The sequence below is a fragment of the Hyaena hyaena genome, unplaced genomic scaffold (assembly GCF_003009895.1).
Source record: "Hyaena hyaena isolate Hyena2069 unplaced genomic scaffold, ASM300989v1 scaffold_1061, whole genome shotgun sequence".
In the NCBI taxonomy this organism is placed as follows: domain Eukaryota; kingdom Metazoa; phylum Chordata; class Mammalia; order Carnivora; family Hyaenidae; genus Hyaena; species Hyaena hyaena.
Genome location: NW_024081696.1, coordinates 371,549 through 391,628, shown reverse-complemented (window position 1 = coordinate 391,628; position 20,080 = coordinate 371,549). Strand labels below are relative to the sequence as shown.

The 20,080-nt window shown below is 41.0% G+C and overlaps 1 protein-coding gene across 1 annotated transcript in view; it reads right to left on the bottom strand.

Annotated features, from left to right (window-relative positions):
- Positions 1–8,769: 8,769 nt before the first annotated feature.
- ERICH3 (glutamate rich 3) overlaps positions 8,770–20,080 on the bottom strand; it is a 113,860-nt gene continuing 102,549 nt past the window's right edge. Inside the window, exons 14-16 of the mRNA XM_039222130.1 lie at positions 17,833–17,958; positions 12,004–14,403; positions 8,770–11,328 (exon numbers count right to left, since the gene is read on the bottom strand). Coding sequence (XP_039078061.1) covers positions 12,020–14,403; positions 17,833–17,958 — 2,510 coding nt within the window. The 3' untranslated portion in view covers positions 8,770–11,328; positions 12,004–12,019. The remainder of the gene's footprint in view (positions 11,329–12,003; positions 14,404–17,832; positions 17,959–20,080) is intronic.

Sequence of the window (20,080 nt, the reverse complement as noted above, 5' to 3'; positions counted from 1 at the left end):
AATGCCAATAACAAGAGCATTGCAATTTTAAAATCTCCTCACAACCATTTTAAGACAATTGTGTTAAACCGTCATTTAAGAAGTGTTAGTTGCCGGAAAGTTTAGTCTCTATCGCTGGCATCTTCATAGTCAATCCAAACCTTATTTTGGGGAACTTGTACCTATGAATTTTGAAAAAAATATATATATTCTCTTACTTTACAATTAAATAATGTAACTAGTTTGAAGATTATGTCAAAAAGTCTGCCTTTTGTAGTACAGAGACTCACTACCTCAAGAGCCTTCAGACTACAATACAAGTAGATTCTGCATAAATCTTAAGTTTTTATTATATTGCTGAACTTGCAGGGAATAAGGAAACTCTCTTTTTTAAAAAGTGAACTAAAACCATCAGTTATCTGGGTAAGCACAAGGGAAGAGCCAGGTTGCCCTGAGAGCAATGGAATATTAGAACTGAAATTGGAGATTAAGCCTTGAGCCCACATGAGGAGAAGATTTATTAAAGACTGGCACATTAAACTGGACCCTGAGGGAATTATTCACAAATTCAGATTAACTCAATACTCACAAACAAATGAGAAACAAACCACTATGAATGAAAGTCAGCAGAAATAACAAACTATAGATCCAGGCTGCCAAGGATGCTAGATATTAGAAGAATCCATTTCAGAATAGGAAAGAACTAAATTTTAAAAACAAAATGACATGAAGTAGAAAAAATTTAGTAAGCAGCATGCAATCATCAAAAATGAACAGGAAGATTTGGATTAAAGAGTAAATACAAGTCTAAGAAATGGAAAAATTGTTGAAAGCAGAAGCTTTGAAGATTAGACACAGATAAATAATTGGCAGGAGGCCTGAAGAAATTACACAGAATGCAACACTTAGGAACAGAAAGGTAGAAAAATTTGAGGGCCTTTTGTTCATCTCTAAAATAAAAATTAGAATTATTACCCAATTTTCTTCTGTTTACTATGAGATTTTAGTTACGAATAATGCAAGGTCTATGTGATAATGACCTGTGGGCGCAAACCACTATTATATACCAACAAGGTATAATCCAGACTCCCCCTGTCATTTCCATCTCTTTCCCTCAGGCTACCCTTATCTGATTTATTTTTCTCTTTATTGGTTTCCTTCAAACCATTCTTGTTTATTTTACCCTGATGTTCCCTGGACATAACTTTTGGGAGGCAAGGTGGATACATTGTGATTTTGCCCTTCCCCAGCATCTCAGAATCAGCTGAAACACTTGTTAGGTGTGAACTGGACAAGACTGAAGTTATTTATCATCTTGGTTAGAGGTAGTCAGTATAGCGGAAATCCCTTGACTTGGGTTACTCAGAGTGCTCAACCATTTTACACTGATTCTTAGGAGACACATGGGCCAGAAATTACCATGTGTACAAACTCTCTCAGTTGAGAAATGGCATTTAAGATATGGTGGCTGGCCAGAAGCTAAATCGCCCCCAAAGCCACCAAAACTGAGCATCACAGATCTTACAGTTTGCAAATAGAGATTAATTAAGATGTGAAAACAGCATCATCTCACTATCGATGGAGAAGTATTCTTCTCTGGAAGGGACCTCCATGGTAATGGGAAGGACATTTATAAGTATCATGGATACGGGGTGCCTCGGTGGCTCAGTCGGTTAAGCATCTGACCTCAGCTCAGGTCATGATCTCGTGGTTTGTGATTTCGAGCCCCGTGTTGGACTCTCTGCTGACATCTGGGAGCCTGGAGCCTGCTTGGGATTCTGTCTCTCTCTCTCTGCCCCTCCCCTGCTCATACTCTGTCTCTCTCTGTCTCCAAAATAAACACTAAAAAAATCAAAATTATAAGCACCATGGAGCCTAATAGAATAGAAATCAAATTCTGCCTCTCCAGTGAGAGAGCAATGATTCCAACATTATTCTTGTGTTTTGTTCATTTAAGTTTTTATTCTGATTCCAGTTAGTTAACATACGGTGTTGTATTACTCTCAGGTGTACAATAAAGTGATTCGACACTTCTATACACCACCCGGTGCTCACCACGACCAGTGTTATTCATGTAATTGTGGCCATACGGCCTTTGGACGCCTTCATCGCCACATGGAGGGCAGGATAAAGAATGTTGTGGATAAGAGAGTAGACTCTAAAGCAGTGACTCCCTACCATAGCTGCCGGGGGAGCTTTAAAAAAGACTGGTGCTGGGTCCTACTCCCCAAAGATTCCAATGTTCTGGTGTGCAGCCTGGCATCAGGCTTTTTAAAGCTTCCCAGTAGATCCTAACGTGCAGCCCAGGCTAAGAGCCATTGAGAACAGTGGTTCTCACACTTAAGTGTGCATCCGCATCACCTGGCAGGCTTTTTAAAACACAGTTTGAACTCTAGATTCTCAAAGTCTGGTCCCTGGCCCAGCAACATGAGCATCATACAGGGACTTGTTAGAAATGCAAACTCTCAGGTGCCCTGCAGCCCTAAGGAATAAAAAACTCTAGCAAATTCTAATTGAATCAGTCCTCCAGGACAGTCTAATGCCAGATAAATGTTGAGAACTTTACAATGGAGCCATTTTCTTCTGGGTTAAGTCCCAGTGAAGACACTTCCTAGCTCTGTGACTTGAGTATGTTACTTCACGTTTTTGTGTCTCAGTCTCATCTATAGAATGGGGCTAATAGCCCCTTCCTCGTGGCATTGTGAGGCTTAATGAGTAAAGGAGTAAAAGAATAAAGTGAGTAAAGTAGTAAAAGCAAAATGTGTTATGCTGTATTATACCTGTTAAGTTAGAATTCTGAAATCACATTACAGTCTACCTTTTCAAATCAGGAGTTATTCTGACTACATGTATTAATCACCTGTGGAGACTTTTTAAAATCCTGATGCCTGTCTCTCACCCTCAGAGATTTAAAAAATTTCCTTGGGAGAGTTCTATGTGCAGCCGAAATTGAGAACCAGAGACTTAGATTTGAGTTGTTAAGCCAATCTGTACATGCTTAAATAGGTTTGTAATTTGTTGAATTCCGCTGCAGAATTCTGTGCTAAGTAGGCAGCCACTAACATTATGATTAGTTCAGTGGGGAGAGTTTGTTCATTCTCAGAGATTTTCTTTTCTTTAAATTAATCCATGACAGGTGTGTGTGTATGTGTGTGTGTGTGTGTGTGTGTGTGTGTGTGAGAGAGAGAGAGAGAGCACTTGTGCGTTTGTGTGTCTGTGTGCATAAAATATCTAGCATGTGGGATTTCTGCTGCCTCTAGCTACAAGCCTTTGCATTGTCAGTGGGGATTACAAACGGGCAATGATAACCTTACAGCCATCTATAATCCAGACAACCAAAATGTTTCACTGACATTGCATTTGAAAACTTGCATTTCAGTGTTTGCAAAGCAAGGACTAGATTAGCTGTCCTAAAAACAAAACAGACAAAAACAACCCACCAAGTTTTAGAGAATGGGATTGGATTAGAAATTAGGATTTTGAATATCCAAAAAGAAAATCTGACTGATGAGCAGCCATACTGTGAAGTGAAATGGGCTCTAGACTAAAGATAGGTGTTCTAATTCCACTTTGTCCCTAACCAACACGTAGCCCAGGCCTCAGACCTTTTGGGCCACTGTTTTCTCAACCTGGTATCTAAACAGGAAAAGGTGGAATCTCTGATCTCTAGTGTCCCTGTTACCTCTAAAATTATATGGAAATATCATTTTCAGTCAACAAATTTGGATACTTCCTGCATTTTATCATCTTCAATTAATTTTGGGCTTAAATGTTCAGGACAATCTATAAAACATGATCTCAATCTGCATTTTGTATCATTTAGCCATTCATTTACCAGATATTTATTGAACATGTGCCATGTGCCAGACTGTTCTTGGCACAGGGAATTGAACATAGGCCAGAATGGAGCATGATTCTTCTCTCATGGAGCTGACACTCCATTGTAGAACAAGTCAGCCCATGTTACATGAAGTGTGATTGTCAGAACTCTCGGGTTCCTTTTTCCTTCTTCGCAGCACCTCATGTTTGCACCCTAACAGATGTACCAGAGAAGATGGAGAAGGAGGGGAAGGATGGAGTGAAAACCTCGCTAAGATTTAATAATAGTCTTAAAAAGAAAGAGAGATTCTAATAAATCATGCATTCCACTGAGGGATTAAAGGGCAATTTGCTCTTCACACCTGTCATTTCCAAACTTTTATGATTAGGGAATATTTTTGAAAACTGAAACTTCTATGGCATATGGGAAGTGAGCATTGGTCTACATAGCTACAGAGCTACTTACTTGATTGCTTTTTAGCACAGGTTACAAACATACAGTGTTCAGGCCAAATCTAGCAGGCTACCTTTCTTTTGTAAATAAAGTTTTATTGGAACACAAGCACACTCACGTACGTATTGTCCATGGTTGCTTTTGCCCTAACATGGTAGCATTGAGGAGCTGTGACTATATGTCCCGCAAAACCTAAAATGTGTAGTACCTGCTCTTTCATAGAGAGACTTTGCTGATCCCTGCTCTCTAACACGGAGTCACTGTTTAAGTACAACTGTTGACTACCGTGACTGTGTACTTGGACACACCCCAGAGGCACACTTCCTTCCCTAGAAACAGCGAGACATTGTGCTAGAATTCTTCTTCCCTGGAGCACCCCCAAGCTTCACGACCCACTCATTTATTTTTCTGACAATCGCTTCAATAGTACGTAGCCAAAACAAACTTCATGCATTAATCAACATTTTAGCAACTTGCTTATGATGGCTGCCATGCCTTGCAGCTCGAGAAGCAGCAGCCATGTGCTAGTCACCTGGTTCATTACACCAGTGCTCTTCAAATATTTTTGCTTACATAACCACTGAGAGTGCTTTGGAAAGTTGTCAGTACCCCCTTACACATTTTTTTTTCATTGATATCTACAAGTTTTCCTATAAGTTTAAGTAGTACTTAGAAATGTCATTTCTAGCATGTTATAAAATGGGATGTTTTAGGGTAAAACAGTTACATCTCTTTCCTAAATGGGTCCAAAGAAATAAAAATGCTATTGCAATTTTCTATCCACTTTATCCATGTATTGGGTGTTGTGGGGTGCCAACAAGATACCCCCTTCTCAGTCAATACATTCATTCCCTAGCTGGGGTGGCGTCAGCTGCTGGCTGGCATCAGAGTCTTTCCACAGGAAGTGCTTTTGACTGAAGGGAGCTGCTATTCAAAGGTTAGGCTCCCTCCTGAGGAAACAGCTGACATCAGTGACTGCCCTATAGTGGGGACACCCTCTGCCTTTTTCTGTCATTAGAGCTCCAGAGCATCCCACATGATGGACTGCAGTCTCAGGGACAAGCACAGCTTTTGGGGTGATGACATTATAGCCCATCTTCTCCTTCCACCCATTTCTGCTTCCCTCAGTCTCCCATACTGTTACTCCCAAGAGCACACCCCAGTAAACATTCTGCATACAAACCTTTGTTCCAGAGTGTTTCCCAGGGAACCTGACCTAAGATATCCATTTTCAAAAGTATATACTAAGCTCTTCTTTAAGATTAGGAAAACTCACATAATTTTTTTTCTTTTTACATTTTTTAAATATTTAGTTTTGAGAGACAAAACATGAGCAGGGGAGGGGCAGAGAGAGAGGGAGACACAGAATCCAAAGCAGGCCCCAGCCTCTGTGCTGTCAGCACAGAGCCTGACATGGAGCTCGAACACATGAACTGTGAGATCATGACCTGAGCCAAAATCAGATGCTTAATTGACTGACCTACATAAGTGCCCTCACATTTTTTTCTTAATTTCCATTCCATTTGGGCCACAGATTTTTATCCTACTGTAGTGTATTTTTATGTTTGAGAGCCTTTTTTGATTGTCCTGTCATACTTCTCTATAACTAAATTCTTATATAAAATTTAAATATTTTTATTTGAAGTCCAGTATAATTGACATACAATTAATTATATTAGTTTCAGGTGTACAATATAGTGATTCAACAATTCCATACATTACTCAGTATTCATCATAAGTGTGCTGTTAATCCCCTTCACCTATTTCACCAATCCCCTCACCCACCTCCCTTCCATTTGTTCTTTATAGTTCAGAGTCTGCTTTTTTGTCTCTGTAAAAAAATTTCTTTAAAAAAATGTTTATTTGTGAGAGAAAGGGAGGGAGAGACAGAGAGCACAAGCCAGGGAGGGGCAGAGAGAGAGAGAGAAAATCTCAAACCATGAGATCATGACCTGAGCTGAAATAGAGTCAGATTCTCAGCCACCCAGGCTCTCCTATAAAACTTTTCTTATGAATATAAGTTTCTATGTGTTAAATTTCTTCTGGACTAAGCTATCATTGCACTAATGAGTAATATGCATTTGACTGACATAACATACAGGTATGATAAGTTTTTATGTTACACATAAAAAGTAAAAGTAGAAATGCATCTCCTAAGATGGTGACTTCTAGGGGCATCTGGGTGGCTCAGTCGGTTAAGCATCTGACTTTGGCCCAGGTCATGATCTCGTGGTTCTTGAGTTCGAGCCCTGCATCAGACTCTGTGCTGCCAGCTCAGAGCCTGCTTCGGATTCTGTGTCTCCCTCTCTCTTTCTGCCCCTCCCCCCTCACGCTCGCTCTCTCTCTCAAAAATAAACAAACGCTTAAAAAGAGGATGGTGACTTCTATTTGTAATTAGTCTGTGTATCTGTGAACAAATACTATTTATGCTAAATGAGAGTGTGGACCCTCAGTTCTACTCCATTTTCTGTTTTATTCGTATAAATGAACAAATGTCAGATTTGTGCACATTGCATAAGAGATGGGAATGGAAGTGGTTTGGTGTTTTGTGCTGCATTATCTTCTCTGACCTTCTTAGTGATATGCCAGAAACCACAGACTGAGAAAATACCAAAAATTATTTTAATGGCTTATCAGCAGACAACTCAATTAAGTCCTCATTAATTTTCTTGTAAACAAAGAATTGAAAACCACTTGACTTGCAGAAAGATTTGTTAACCAGTCACCGAGGTCATTCCCATTCTCAATACCTACGCCATATTTCAAATTGTTCATCTTTTGTGACATCCCAGAGACAACACAGAAAGTTGGTAAATGAACGAAGAGCTGACACATATTATGAAGAGAGAATGGGAGACTGGCAAAAGGAAAGACCTTGGTGCAGGTTAGTTTTCGAGTCCATTGTATGACAAGAGTGCATGTGTGGGTGGAACACTTGGAAAGTAGCCTTGCCATGAATCCCTTGAAAAGCTTCATTTACCCTCCTGGGGTCTACTCGCTCCAGCTTGAAGATCCCTGTGTCACATTAGTACCAAGCTCCCAAACAAGTAGGAAATTTCTCCTATAATTTCTTTCTTTAACGTAACCTTTCCTCATACGTAGATATTTAATAAAGACCAGGAGACATCTGACAAAGGAGGCAGAGAGCTGGTTCTTAAACAGATTTTGGCAGCAGGATCTCTGTCCCGGGAATCTTCTGGGTACTCTATTTTCCCTAATAGAACGTGGGGGTATTGCATCATTGCAAAGTTTTGTAAGGGTTGCACAGGTTATTAAATAGTCTGAGACTCTTGGAAAGAATTTCAAAAGGAATGTGTATTCTCAAATAATGCAGCATTTTATCTTACAGAATTTATATTTCCCATTATAGTTTTCCTGTTATGGGGCATCGTATTAAAAGAAAGGAAAACACTTAACGTAAAAAGAAGGGTGAGTTTGAAAGTGACTTTGAAAGAATTCTAGCTGTATTTATTCCTTGTTCCCTTGTACCTCTTGCTGCTGGCTGACAGGGAGATTCTTTTAAATGACACAATCAGGCGATATAGAAGACTGGAAGGAAATATTGTCCAAGGTCAGATGTGGCCTCTCCTGGGCTGTCCTTGAGGCTGTTGGAATATTTCACTTATTAGATGAATCTTTAAGGCTTTCTTTTCCTTTCTCAAAAAATCATTTTCCAAGGGCAATAATTGTGGCCAAATCATTGGCCTTAGAAATGTTAAGGAACTCAACCATACTTAAAGCTTGTAACAAAGAATATAAAGCCACAGAAAAGGCTTTTCTTAAATTTATTTTTTTATTATTTTTTTTTAGAAAAGGCTTAATTAAGAAAAATTAAGTAGCTTATTCTGCCTACCTTTACTTTGGTTGTCTATTTTTCTCCTGAATTAATTAAATAATTTACCATATTCTTTGATTGGCTGTAAATATAATTCCCTTCTTGCAGATAGGGAATATTAATATTATTAATATATTAATGAGATTTGTTCTTTCCTCTTCTAAGCCAGCTGAAAGAGGTAAAAGAGAACAGGGAATAAATATAGTTGGAATTCTTTCAAAGTCACTCTCTCAAACTCATCCTTCTTTAGTTTCTTTATAAGTTTTTTCTCTTTCCTTCTACAAGTAAACAAAAACATGTATAAGTGTGCATATAGTGTCTTAGTATCCATTAAATACTCTTTTTCATCTCTTCCCAGAGGATAGTGTGCGAGATGAAAAACGTTAGCATTTGGAGTCAGAAGACCTGAGACTGACCACGATTTTAGACAAGACTATGATTTTGAGGGGCGCCTGGGTGGCTTAGTCGGTTAAGCGTCCGACTTTCGCTTAGGTCATGATCTCACAGTTCGTGGGTTCGAGCCCCGCGTCGGGCTCTGTGCTGACTGCCAGCTCAGAGCCTGGAGCCTGTTTCAGAGTCTGTGTCTCCCTCTCTCTCTGACCCTTCCCTGCTCACGCTGTCTCTCTCTCTCTCCTAGAAATAAATAAAACATTAAAAAAAAAAGACTATGATTTTGAGCTTGTCTTTATTTATTTATGAATTGGTGATAATTTTCCTAACATTATGTATATGAAAGACATGAATGCAGACATGTTTGAATATAGACAGTCAATATAAACAGCCCAATGAAACTGATTTTCTCTGGTTTATGAAGTTTAACTTTAAGGAAAGGACAAAGAAAATTTTCAGTCTAATCTATTTATAAAGAATCATTCACATGTCTTATCTGTAAACATATAGTTTGTTTATGCTTTTAATAATGAAACTAGGGGAAAAATCAGTTTGGTTTCACATATAGTTTTATCAACAGAGTATTTGCAGAGAAAGATTCATTTAATCAAAATATCACAACACTGAATTTCACACTTAAACCCACATGCAGATTGTAGAATTATGTTACAGAATGTTTTGACGGAATGTGTTAAATATAAAAATAATTCAATGCAATTTCCATATAGCACATTGTACAAAACTCATTCTTCAATGGAATTAACAAGTTTACAGTCTTTCCCATAAGGTGCTGTGTCTTCACAGTGCTCTGTGGCATTCAGGTTGAGATCAGGAAAAACTACCATAGAGCTCCACAGTCATGCAGTTCAGTAATAAATGAAATCAGATATAATGTAAATGAAACCCACCCATAAAACTTAAGACAGATGATGGAGATCTATGGTGTGCTGTGGCTGACACTCAACCTCAATAGGGGACCAGGCTGAAAGACTTCATAAACACATTATTGCAGTCATAATAAAAATGAGCTTAATATTGAATCCATCACTTTTATAGTGAGTGCCCTTTCCTAGACAAAGGAAGAAAAATAGAGAGACAGAAAAAGAAAGAGAGGGACACAGCGAGAAAGTTCACAATGCTTCTGCAATCCATTTTCCAACTGAGACTAATCCTCAGTACAATCCATAGTCCACAACAGCAGTTTCCAGACTTTAGAGTACATCAGAATTACCTGGAGGGCTTGTTAAAACACCAACTGCGTAGCCCCAGCCACAGAGTTTCCAATTTAATAGGTGTGAGATGAGGGTGGGAATTAGTATTTGGAACAGTGCCAGGTGATGCTGATGTCCTGATCAAGGGACCACATTTTGAGACCCAAAGGTCCATTATAGCTTTGATCATTCAACAGCTCTTTTATTAAAATGAAACATACCTATAAAGAGAATATGCCTGGTCCCGAGGGACAGAGGGTAGGGCAGCCAGCATAGATTATACGACGATTTAGGGCAGCGCTTCTCAATTTTAGCTCCATAGTAGAATCAACTGAATTTAAAAAACAAAAAAAAAAAAAAAAAAAAAAACCCCAAAACTGAAACACCTGATCTCTATACCCACCTAAACTAATTAAATCCAAATCTCTGGGGGAGGGGGGGCCAGGGGTTGAATCATTCATGAAAGTGCTCCATGTAAGTCTAATGTGTACTCCAGCTGGAGAATCACCGCCTTAGGAAATTTTGTTTCACCCCCTCATGTGAGAAAAGATGGCCAAACATATGTGCCCTTTAGGGTACTGCTATATGAACAAAGATGTCTTCAAGGAAATGGAAATCTCCAGCAGGCATGCCGATGCACAACTATTTCTAGTAATATCAAGGAGTAATTTAGAAAGTGATTCTGACTGTTGATTTACAACGCCCTGCAAGGTTAGTTCACAGGTTTGAAATAACAGAACTTGGGAAGGTGAGCAGTGCACTAATTTATTCTAAGTTTCTTTTCTATCAAATGACATCAACCGAAGAATCTAGGGTCTAGAATGTTGGTGTATGTGCTCATGTGCACCGTTTACCTGCTATAATTATTGATACTCATTTCAGTCAGCTAAATTATTTACTACTTTGATTTAAATTTGAATGGAGCTATAAATAAGGCCCCCAGGGACAAAATGCCACAAGCATTTATGTCTACCTCAGAACGCAGAAGTACAGAAATCCCCACACACAAAAACAAAGGGCATTTTGAAATAAGATTGCCGCTTTACTCTTCTGCGTAAATAGTCATCATAGGATGAATGACTATTTCTAAATGTAGGTGAGTTTATGTGCCATGAGGTTCCTTTCTGGGGAGATTTACAGGGTTGGCGCAATCTTAGTCCTGAGTGTATGAGGAAGGACCTTTAGAGCTCATTTGCACAAACTAAGTCATTAATGCCCCAAGCCATGGACTTGAAATAAAACTCTAATGTATGAAACCGGGACTAATATTTGATTAGAAATAAAAAGGAATTTAAACAGATGTGAGGACTGAGCCTTTCAGGTGCTCTTTGGTAAAAGTCAAACACGTGAAAACTATCAGTTTGGTTTGAGCAGAGACACATTGGCCAGGCTGAATACGTAACAGCCTCACAGCCCTCCATTAGGAACCAGTGGTCCCGAAGAGAGTGGCCCCGAAGAGGGTCCCGCAGATCTACTCAGCTATTCTCAAGGTGCTCACTGTGTACTGACCAGCACTGCCACATTGGGAATTAGCTCCGACAATACAATGATTAAAAAAAAAAAAAAAGATAAAATCTAAAGTTCTAGTGAGATGCTTGGTGAATCTTTCTCCAGTCTTCCAGAAGACATCTTAAAATATCCTGAAAAATAATAAGAGGGACAGAACTATGAGTGAAATCACTCAGGGTAGTAGAAACAGGCACTACGGATAGGAGGGCATCAGGGAAATAGCAGGAATGGAGGAAATGCTAAAAGAGAAATTTGGCCTTTAGTTACAATCTTCAGTATTTTACATGTATTTTCATAATTTGTATACGTTTTAAATATTTTCATATATTTTATAATTTATGCAATATTTATATTAAACTTCACAAACACTGCAGAAAGGAAGGCAGAGAGCCCATTGGAAGGCTAATAATCACAGCCATCCTTTTAACCACTAAAAGGGAAATGAATGGGGAATAGAGTGTGATTCTTTTTGTCTGCGGTGTGTCCCTGTGGCCCATTCTCTTGATTTCAACTCGGGAGCTCCAGGAAGGAGACACGGATTTCACCACTGTGGAGAGCTGTGCCCACAGAGCAGAGTGTGGGACTCAGGGGCGAAAGGAGTGGAAGTGGGTCCCCGGTGCAGGTTGGCTCCACCCGGGCCTGACAAAGCCGCTGTCCTCCTGGGCTTGGGGTTAAGCGGCACAGAATTGGTGTGACTGTGCACAGGTGTGTGCACGGACTGGCGGCGCTTGGAGCCCGCCCTGAGAGCAGGGTACCTCAGGTGGGGGATCTGTTTGGTCCTGCGAACAGAGCAGGCTTACACTCACCTTCTGCCACAAAGTCTTAGGCCTTCATGTTGCTCAGGGAGACATGTGCGTTCTCACTTTCTTTTTCTCTTTGCACGGTGAGCTCCTGCTTCTCTTGGGTTTCAGGGCAATCAGGCTTTGCAGGGAGTGTTTCCACGCCCTGCAGGGTCTCCCTGCCAGGCTCTGACTCTCTCCCCGGGCACAGTCCTAGGCTGAATTCCTCGGCTGCACCCAACTCCTGCCCCCTGGCGCAGCTCCCCAGGCCCACCTCCTCGCCCACCACCCCCACCACCGACTCTGCGCGTTGCTGCGTGGTATCAAGTGCCCCGCCCTCCGGATCCGGCCCTGTCTGTGGGGCCTCCCCTCTCGGGTCTGAAGGTTCTCGTGGAGTCCCCACCCAAGTCCCTGTCGCCTCCTGCACCGCCGCCACCTCCTCCCTGCCCAGCTCTGTTTCCTCTACCACCACCTCGGCAGCTGCCGTTTCCCCCCGTAAGTCATCCACTCGGTGCGGCGTCTCCTTGCCAGCAGCATCTGACAAGAAGGAGGCGGCTTTATTTGCCTCTGTTTTCCCCTCAGGGGTCTTCAAATCTGCCAACACCTCCCTCTTCTCCTCGGCCGTTCCTGCGGCTCCTCCTGGGTGGAGATCTTCCTCAGCCACCGCCACCCCCCCTTGTAAGCTCCCAGCCCCCTCTGTGTCCCCGTGGGCCATCACTCCTGTCCCCAGGGGGCGATCTTTATCTGCCTCCTCTTCTGGGTCCACATCCATAGCTTCTTCCCTCTGCTCTTCTGCCATCGTGGAGTCTTCCTCAGAAACATCTTCTTGGGTCATCGCTGTGAACCCCGCTCCTTGCTGCCCCTGCAAGGGCCCTTCCTTATCTCCCCCTTCCAATCCCGCCAGGCTATCTTGATCTTTGACTGCACACTCCTGGACCTCACCTGTGGCCATGGTCATCACCTGGGGCACCTGCCCCTCTCCCCCTGGCTCAGTTTCAGGACCTCCAAACATACCCTCCGGCTCAGGGCCTGGCCCCTCGTCCTGCCCTGAGGGAGCCCCGTCCTCCAGAGAGAGCGGTTCTGCTCTGCCTCTGCTCTGCTCTGCGTCCTGGGCTTCTCTCAGTCTTTCCCCTCCTTCCTCTTTCCTCAGAGCTGTTGTGTCTTCCAGCGACTTTTCATCTGCAGGTGCCGCTTCAAACACAGTCCCCTCTGTCTCTCTCAGTGAATCTCCTCCCTGCGGCCCTGTGTCTGTAGGTGATTCAGATGCCCCTATGGGCGCTTCACCCTCAGCATCACACGCCATTTCATTTGGGGGGACTTGTGTCTCTTCCTCAGGTATCACTTCCTTTGTGGTTCCCTGCTCTTCCCCTTTAAACTTTTGCTCTTCTTCTAAATTGTCTTCACCCTGACGAGCATTTGCCCTCCTCACCTCTTCCCGCTCAGATTCGGTTTCCTCCAGAGGTGCCTCTGGCTTCTCAGTTTTCCTCTTCTCTCTCGCTACACCTAATTCCTCAGGTAACATTTCTTTCCTGTCATCTTTGTTAGAGTCTGCCTCAGTCTCAGCCTCCTCCCTTTCGGTATCTTCCTTACAAAGCTCTTCCCGGCTGTCCTCGAAAATTCCCCTCTGGGGAGCCTCGGCCTTCTCAGGAGTTGAGGAGCTCAAGGGTGTCTGCGTTCCCATAACCACCTTCCCCTCTTTGGCCGGTTCCTCTCCCCCAAGCACTGCCTCTTCTGAACCATCCTCTCTCTCAGATGCGGCATCTTCCATGGCCCCCAGGTTCTCTAGGTCTGTAGATGCTTCCTGTTCACTGTTCGTCATATCAGGCTTTTCAGACCCTGCCTCGCTCACAGCCTCCCCTCTCTCAGCCTCCCTCATTTCCACTGTCACTGCCTCCCTCAGAGCTGCCGCCTCCGGAACACACTCTGAGTTCCCAGGCGCTGTCTTGCTTGCAAACACTGCCTTCTCCGAGCCCTGCTCCTCCTCAGCAGCCACCTTCCGTGTGTCCAGCACTGTTGGCAGCAAGGCCCCCTCTTCAGGAACCTCATCCTGACCTTCATTCAGACTTCCAGAAGCTCCGGCTGTGTCTTTCCCCCGGGGGCTTACCTCCTCATGACCAGGCCTTTTATCCCCTTCTGCTTCTGCTATGCCCTGAGGGATCTCTCTTTCCTCTATAAACTGTTCTACTAACACTGGCTGCTCTGCAGTTGGCTTCCACTCCCCCAAGGGAACCTCATTAACCCTGGGTGTTTCCCACAGCGCTGCATCCCCTTTCTCGTCTACTGTGTCAGCATCCCTGTGCCGGGGAATTTCAGCTTCCTCCACTGCCTCTTTCTTCTCCAGTATGTCCACTTCTGATGCAACTTGATTGGATTCCTTGTTTAAGTTGAGTGGTGCCCTTTCCTCCAACACAAAATTCCTATTTGGTGCTATAAAATAAGGTTAGAAAACAAGGTCGCTTTAATCAAAGTGCACAGGGAGGAGATATTCTGTATAATCATATGTGAGAGCCAATGATATTATATATAAAATATTTCCTCGATTCTATGATGCCATCTACTATAACATGCACCATGATTTAATAATGGCTCTTCGTGATGAAAAGAAGTGCTATCAATTTAATGGACACATTGATTTGAAAGGAAAATTAAATATCAGAAATGTTGAAAACAAAATCTCCATGTCTTACAGTAATCTCTCTCTCATGCACACACATACCCATGTGCGCACACACACACACACACACACACACATCCTACTTTCATTTGAAATATTAGGACTAGCAGAAAAGTATACAATAAGAAAAACAGTATTTCACTCCTTAGAAATCATTGTTCCCTATAGCATCATAATATGCCTGTCCTCAGCCTGTGTTTCTTGGACTTGTGTGGGCATTTGACAACACAATCACAATACAGTGTGAGCTGATTATTATCTCATACATTACTCCCACATTTAAAGCTACTATATCTAGATTTAGTCATCAAATAACTTTATAGCTCAAGGTAAGACTTTTTACTAAAGACACCAATTTGTACTATAGGTCAAGATACCTCCCATCTAAGTTCAGAAACTGATTTGCCTTTGGCAAAACAGGATCACAGAACAAGACAGGACTTTGTAGTCTGGGATAAATTTCAACATAAATAACCTTCTTGAAGTATTTCATAAGTTCTCATCCATATTTCCCTAGCAAATCTGGGTATACTAGCCATCATACTTCAATAAATGTACGTTCAATATATTTCTTAAAGGCTTCAATGCATTTCTTACTATTTCACAAAGACATGCATTTCTGTTGAAATGACCCATGCAAAATAAATAAAGGTATGCCATGCCAAATACCCAAAGCACTTAAATTTTCCAACTGCAGAATATTTAGGGAGATAGGAAGATCTAAAATGATCACCTTAATAATTTCGCTATCAATCTAATCTTTTTAATTTATAGAGGCCCATGGGCTCGAAGCCATAAGTTATCATACCAGTGTGTCAACCTCCAAATTATATAAACTTATAAAGTAGGCAAATGTGTCTTCCTCATATTTTCTATTTCTTGTCTTTTTGGTTAGCCATCTAACCCCCACCCCCAACCCATTACCAACAATCTACCAGCAACCTCAACCCCTGATCTTCCTTCTTCCCTATTCTGATACCCAATTTCAGGACTGTATTATCATTCCATTTTCTCCCCTAACACAAAACACAGCTGTCCTTTGTGGCATTTCCTTGGTCTGTTGCAGCTATTAAAATAAACCATTTTGAAGTAAGGAAGTGATAGCTGATATTATTTCTCTTAAAAATATATTTGGAAGGTAACTTTTGATGTCTTCTTTCAAAGAGGTAACAGAAATTTCAGGTCTGTCAGTAGGGTTGGTATTGACTTTTATATGTGGTCCTCAGCATATCACAGGAGTTATTTACTAAATTGTACCTAGAAGCAGCCAGAGGGAAATGTAGAGCCCAATGTTCATTCAGAGAATATGTAGCCAATTCACCTGAATTTTTTTCATTATTCATATTTCATCTCATTGGTCCATTGTATCTCATTATAGATTATTATTGGATTTAGAATAAAATTAAATTAAAGCAAAGTGTGTTAAGTCTCTTTAATAGTATATCTGTTGCTATTCAAATTCCTGCATGAAAGTATATTAATAAATCGGTTATGAAAAACATTTAAATAAAATTCTCTGTTTTGCTAAGCTGGACTTTAAATTTATGGATTAATTAAAGAACATTAAGGAAAATGGGGGAATAAAACTGCCTAGACAACATATAATAATATACTGTGCCTAAATTCTAGGAGAGAAAGGGCTAATAGCATCCAGCTGAGCTATTATATGAACACGATCACCATGGGGGAGTCAGACATGACATTCCTGAGGTAAGAGAGAGAGAAATTGAAATCCTTCCAAGAAGTATCAGTATGAAAACCATGACGTGTTTTTTGATAGTAATATCATGGACTTTGGGGGGAAAATGAATATAAGAGAGCAAGCAACATTCATAAACAGAGGCAATTCGATTTAGTGGAATGAGTGGTGGACTTCGGGGTCAGATAGATCTGGATGAAAACATCAGCTCTGCCACTTACTATGTATGTGAACTTGAGAAACAACACCTTTCTAAGCCTTCATTTTTCTATCCATAAAATGAGAATAGAAACACTCAACTCACAGAATCCTTGTGATAGCAAACCATCAAATGCTTAGCACAGTTTCTGGCACACAGGACTCCCTAACGAGTCTTCCACACTCCTCCTCCACTGCTTACAATAAACCATATTTTCTTGCTTGAATCAGAGTTGATCAAGAATGACTGCCGTGCCCACATGGCAGAATATCTGTGAGTACACTGGAAGACCTCTGGTGGAATGGCCACCACAAAAGATTTGGAGTCTCTAAGCCCTTGGGGTCCTTCTGTAACTTGTCTGCTTCACGTTCAAGTGTCACCGGCCCTCTCCACGTTACTTGGGGGGAACTGGAGCTCAGGGAAATGGCATATGTGCAAATATTCTGGCTACTATTTATTGTGAGTAATATAGTCCTTTTTCTCTGACCCAGGAGTCTTGTGTCTTCTGCTAGCACCATGAAACTATGGCTGGCAAATTCATTTGCTTGAAAATAGGCTAAAATCTCAAATAACCTCACAGTGCTTAATGACTGTCATTAAAAATTAGAAGTGGGGGGTAATGTGACCATGGGATGAATAAAATAAATAACCCCTCCCCCTATATACACACACATAAATTCAAATCAGGGTGGTTTTAAAAAGTCCAATACTAAATAGGGAGAGACTTGATTTCAAGGGCATGGGATGTTTGCCCTGATACATATGAGTCATGGTCTGTTGAGTCACTCTAATTGGCAATCTTGCAGCTGGAATACTCATCACCAAGAGCCCAGGTCATATGCTGATGACAACAAATTCTTCCCTAATTTAAAAAAAATAAGGCGTTCAAATAAACCATTGTGAAATGTGCCTTGGCTCTCTGGTCTCCAGTGGGTCAGTAAGGCAAATCTTCCTCCCTAGTCAACTGACTGGGAGGGCAACTACGAAATAAGACTGATCTGAAAATCCCTACTGATATTTTGTTTTATAATCAATCTAAAGTCTTTTTTCCCTCCAATCTAGGCACTAATCCATTCAAAAAAAGAGTATTAACCTCATATCTGATATCAGCTTTAAAGCTCCCCTAAGGCCTCTCAACCATCTCCTGCCATCAAATTCATTAGTTGAAAAGAAAATAAAAGTGGAAGAAGGAGGAAGCAAGGGTCGGAAGATGAAAGGCGGAAACGAGGCTGTCTTGCAGAGGATTTTTCTAAAGGTCTTTCCTAGGTAATGATGTGCCCTTACCTGCACCTGTGTCAATCTCCGGCTTCCTCCAGTGCCTCTCCCCCTCATCTGTGCTGCTAACACCAGGCTCAGTGTCAGAGTGACAGTGGCAGCCAGGTTCCACAGCTTCTGCTACAATCTGTCCAACTGCTTGGAGATCACATAAGATATCAAAAGGCATAAAAACAGGTCATGGGAATATTGCTGAGCTATTTCACATCATTTCAGCAAGGGGGTTAATTTTAAAGCTTTCACATTAAAATGTGACCTTGTTTTTAAAATCTATTAAGAGTAAATAGCTTCCAAGCCGTGATTTCAAAAACATAATCGAAGATCATGAAGTAAAGAGATCCATGCAAAGAAGTACTTCCAACAAAAGACACAATAGCCAGAAGCAGTGACAGATTTGCCAAATGCACATGCAATGAAATGATTGAAAAAGAGGTTTAGTTGCCTTTTCCTTTCTAGAAATACGTGTTATGGCTTTTTATAACACCAATCATCACTGCTCTTTGAAATTGCTAAAACTACCAGAGCTGACTATACTATGACCATTTCATCCATTAGATTTTAGTGATTTGACCCCAATACTCACTTCATGTGGACAGAGCAAAAAAAGCTATTGCATGATTCCTATATATTTGACAGTAAAAGCTGTTGTAGAAACTGCTGTTATCTGCAGCTGATTACTAGCCATGGAAATTCTGAAACACAATAACCAAAGTTCAAATCCCATATACTCCATACTGTGTCACCTTCGGTAAGTTCGTTGACTTAAGCCTAAGCCTCAGTTTACCCATCTGCCAAAAAAGATACCTACTCAGTGGTTATTGGAAGGATTAAAAAAAGCAATATATGTAGAGCATGCTTATCTTGCACTCATTAGCAGGTGCCTGATGATGATAGCTCTGATGATGATGAGCATGTCTATTATAAGTATAACCACCCAATCTGGTAGGATTCTAGGCAACATTGTAATATCAATTAAATTTGTCTTTGGCTTCTGACATATCCCTGTCTACATCACTTGCCTATCATCTGATGATTCATGTTCCCAAATCACTGACATCTACCATTATGCCACCTTCTGGTTAATTAAAGCTCACTGGAAAACACTAGATCTTGATCTGCCCTCCCAGATAAGAATCTATCTCCAAAATACCCTTTCCTTCCTCCCTCCCTTCTTCCTCTCCTCCTTCCTTCTATATCTATCTTCCTCTTTCTCTTTCTCCCCTCCTGCCTCCCTCCCTTCCTCTCTCCTTTCCTTCCCTCTTTTCTTTCTTACCTTTTCCTTTTCTTTCCTCTCATGTATTCTGATTCAATTGATCCAAAGACTATACTTCAAGAAAAACAATTAGAATGTGGTCTCTTGCTCACTTTAAGGTGACTTGTTAAGGGATAGTTACATCCTGATCCATCTGTGTTTGGAAGCAAATAGTGAAATGTCTGTGTCATGTGGCTTTTGGTGGGAAAAATGGGGTGACTTAACTTTATTAGTCTTAAGAGAACAAACATGAAAGTGAAAATAGGTGCATCAAATAGCTCAGGTATGTATTCTATTTAAAAAGTTTTTGAACATCAGTTTTCCTCATTCATCCAATATGCCAAATTAAAAAGTTTTTTACAACAATACAGTTTAGAGATGACATCAACTCATGACAATTAGATTATAGTTGGGTTTGTTATCAAGTCATTCTTTATTTTAGGAACATAGTATATATAAGCTAAACATCATCTTGCCCACTGTAATAATGTTAACAGTATATAACTAATGGGTTTAAATAAGCAGTGTTTTATGTCCTTGTGTATAAATTTGCTTGGCCGATTTCTTGAGCAATAGAAATCCCAAAGACAGTGGGGCAGGAGGATGGGAGCAAGTCTGGTTTCATAGCAATTACTTGAAGCTTTGTTTCATCAGGGCGAATGAGACATCTGGGTTTTTTTTCTAAGTAGCCCATAGACTATAAAGAAATATGGTTTGTTATACAAAGATCGAGTCATTAGGTTGTACACCTCAAATAATATCATGTGCATCAATTATACCTCAATAAAAATGTTTAAAGAAATATGGTTTACAGTAATAATAATAAACAATGATTAAAATAAACAATTAGCAACTATTGAACCAAAAGCTATTCTAAGAAGCCAAAAGGTATTAGCATAATGTGGAAATCACAACTCACTCAGAATGGACAGTGAAGCATGTAGTCGCTTTGTCTCAGGACTGTCATCAGCACTTGGCCACATCTGCTTGCTTGCCCCTGGAGGG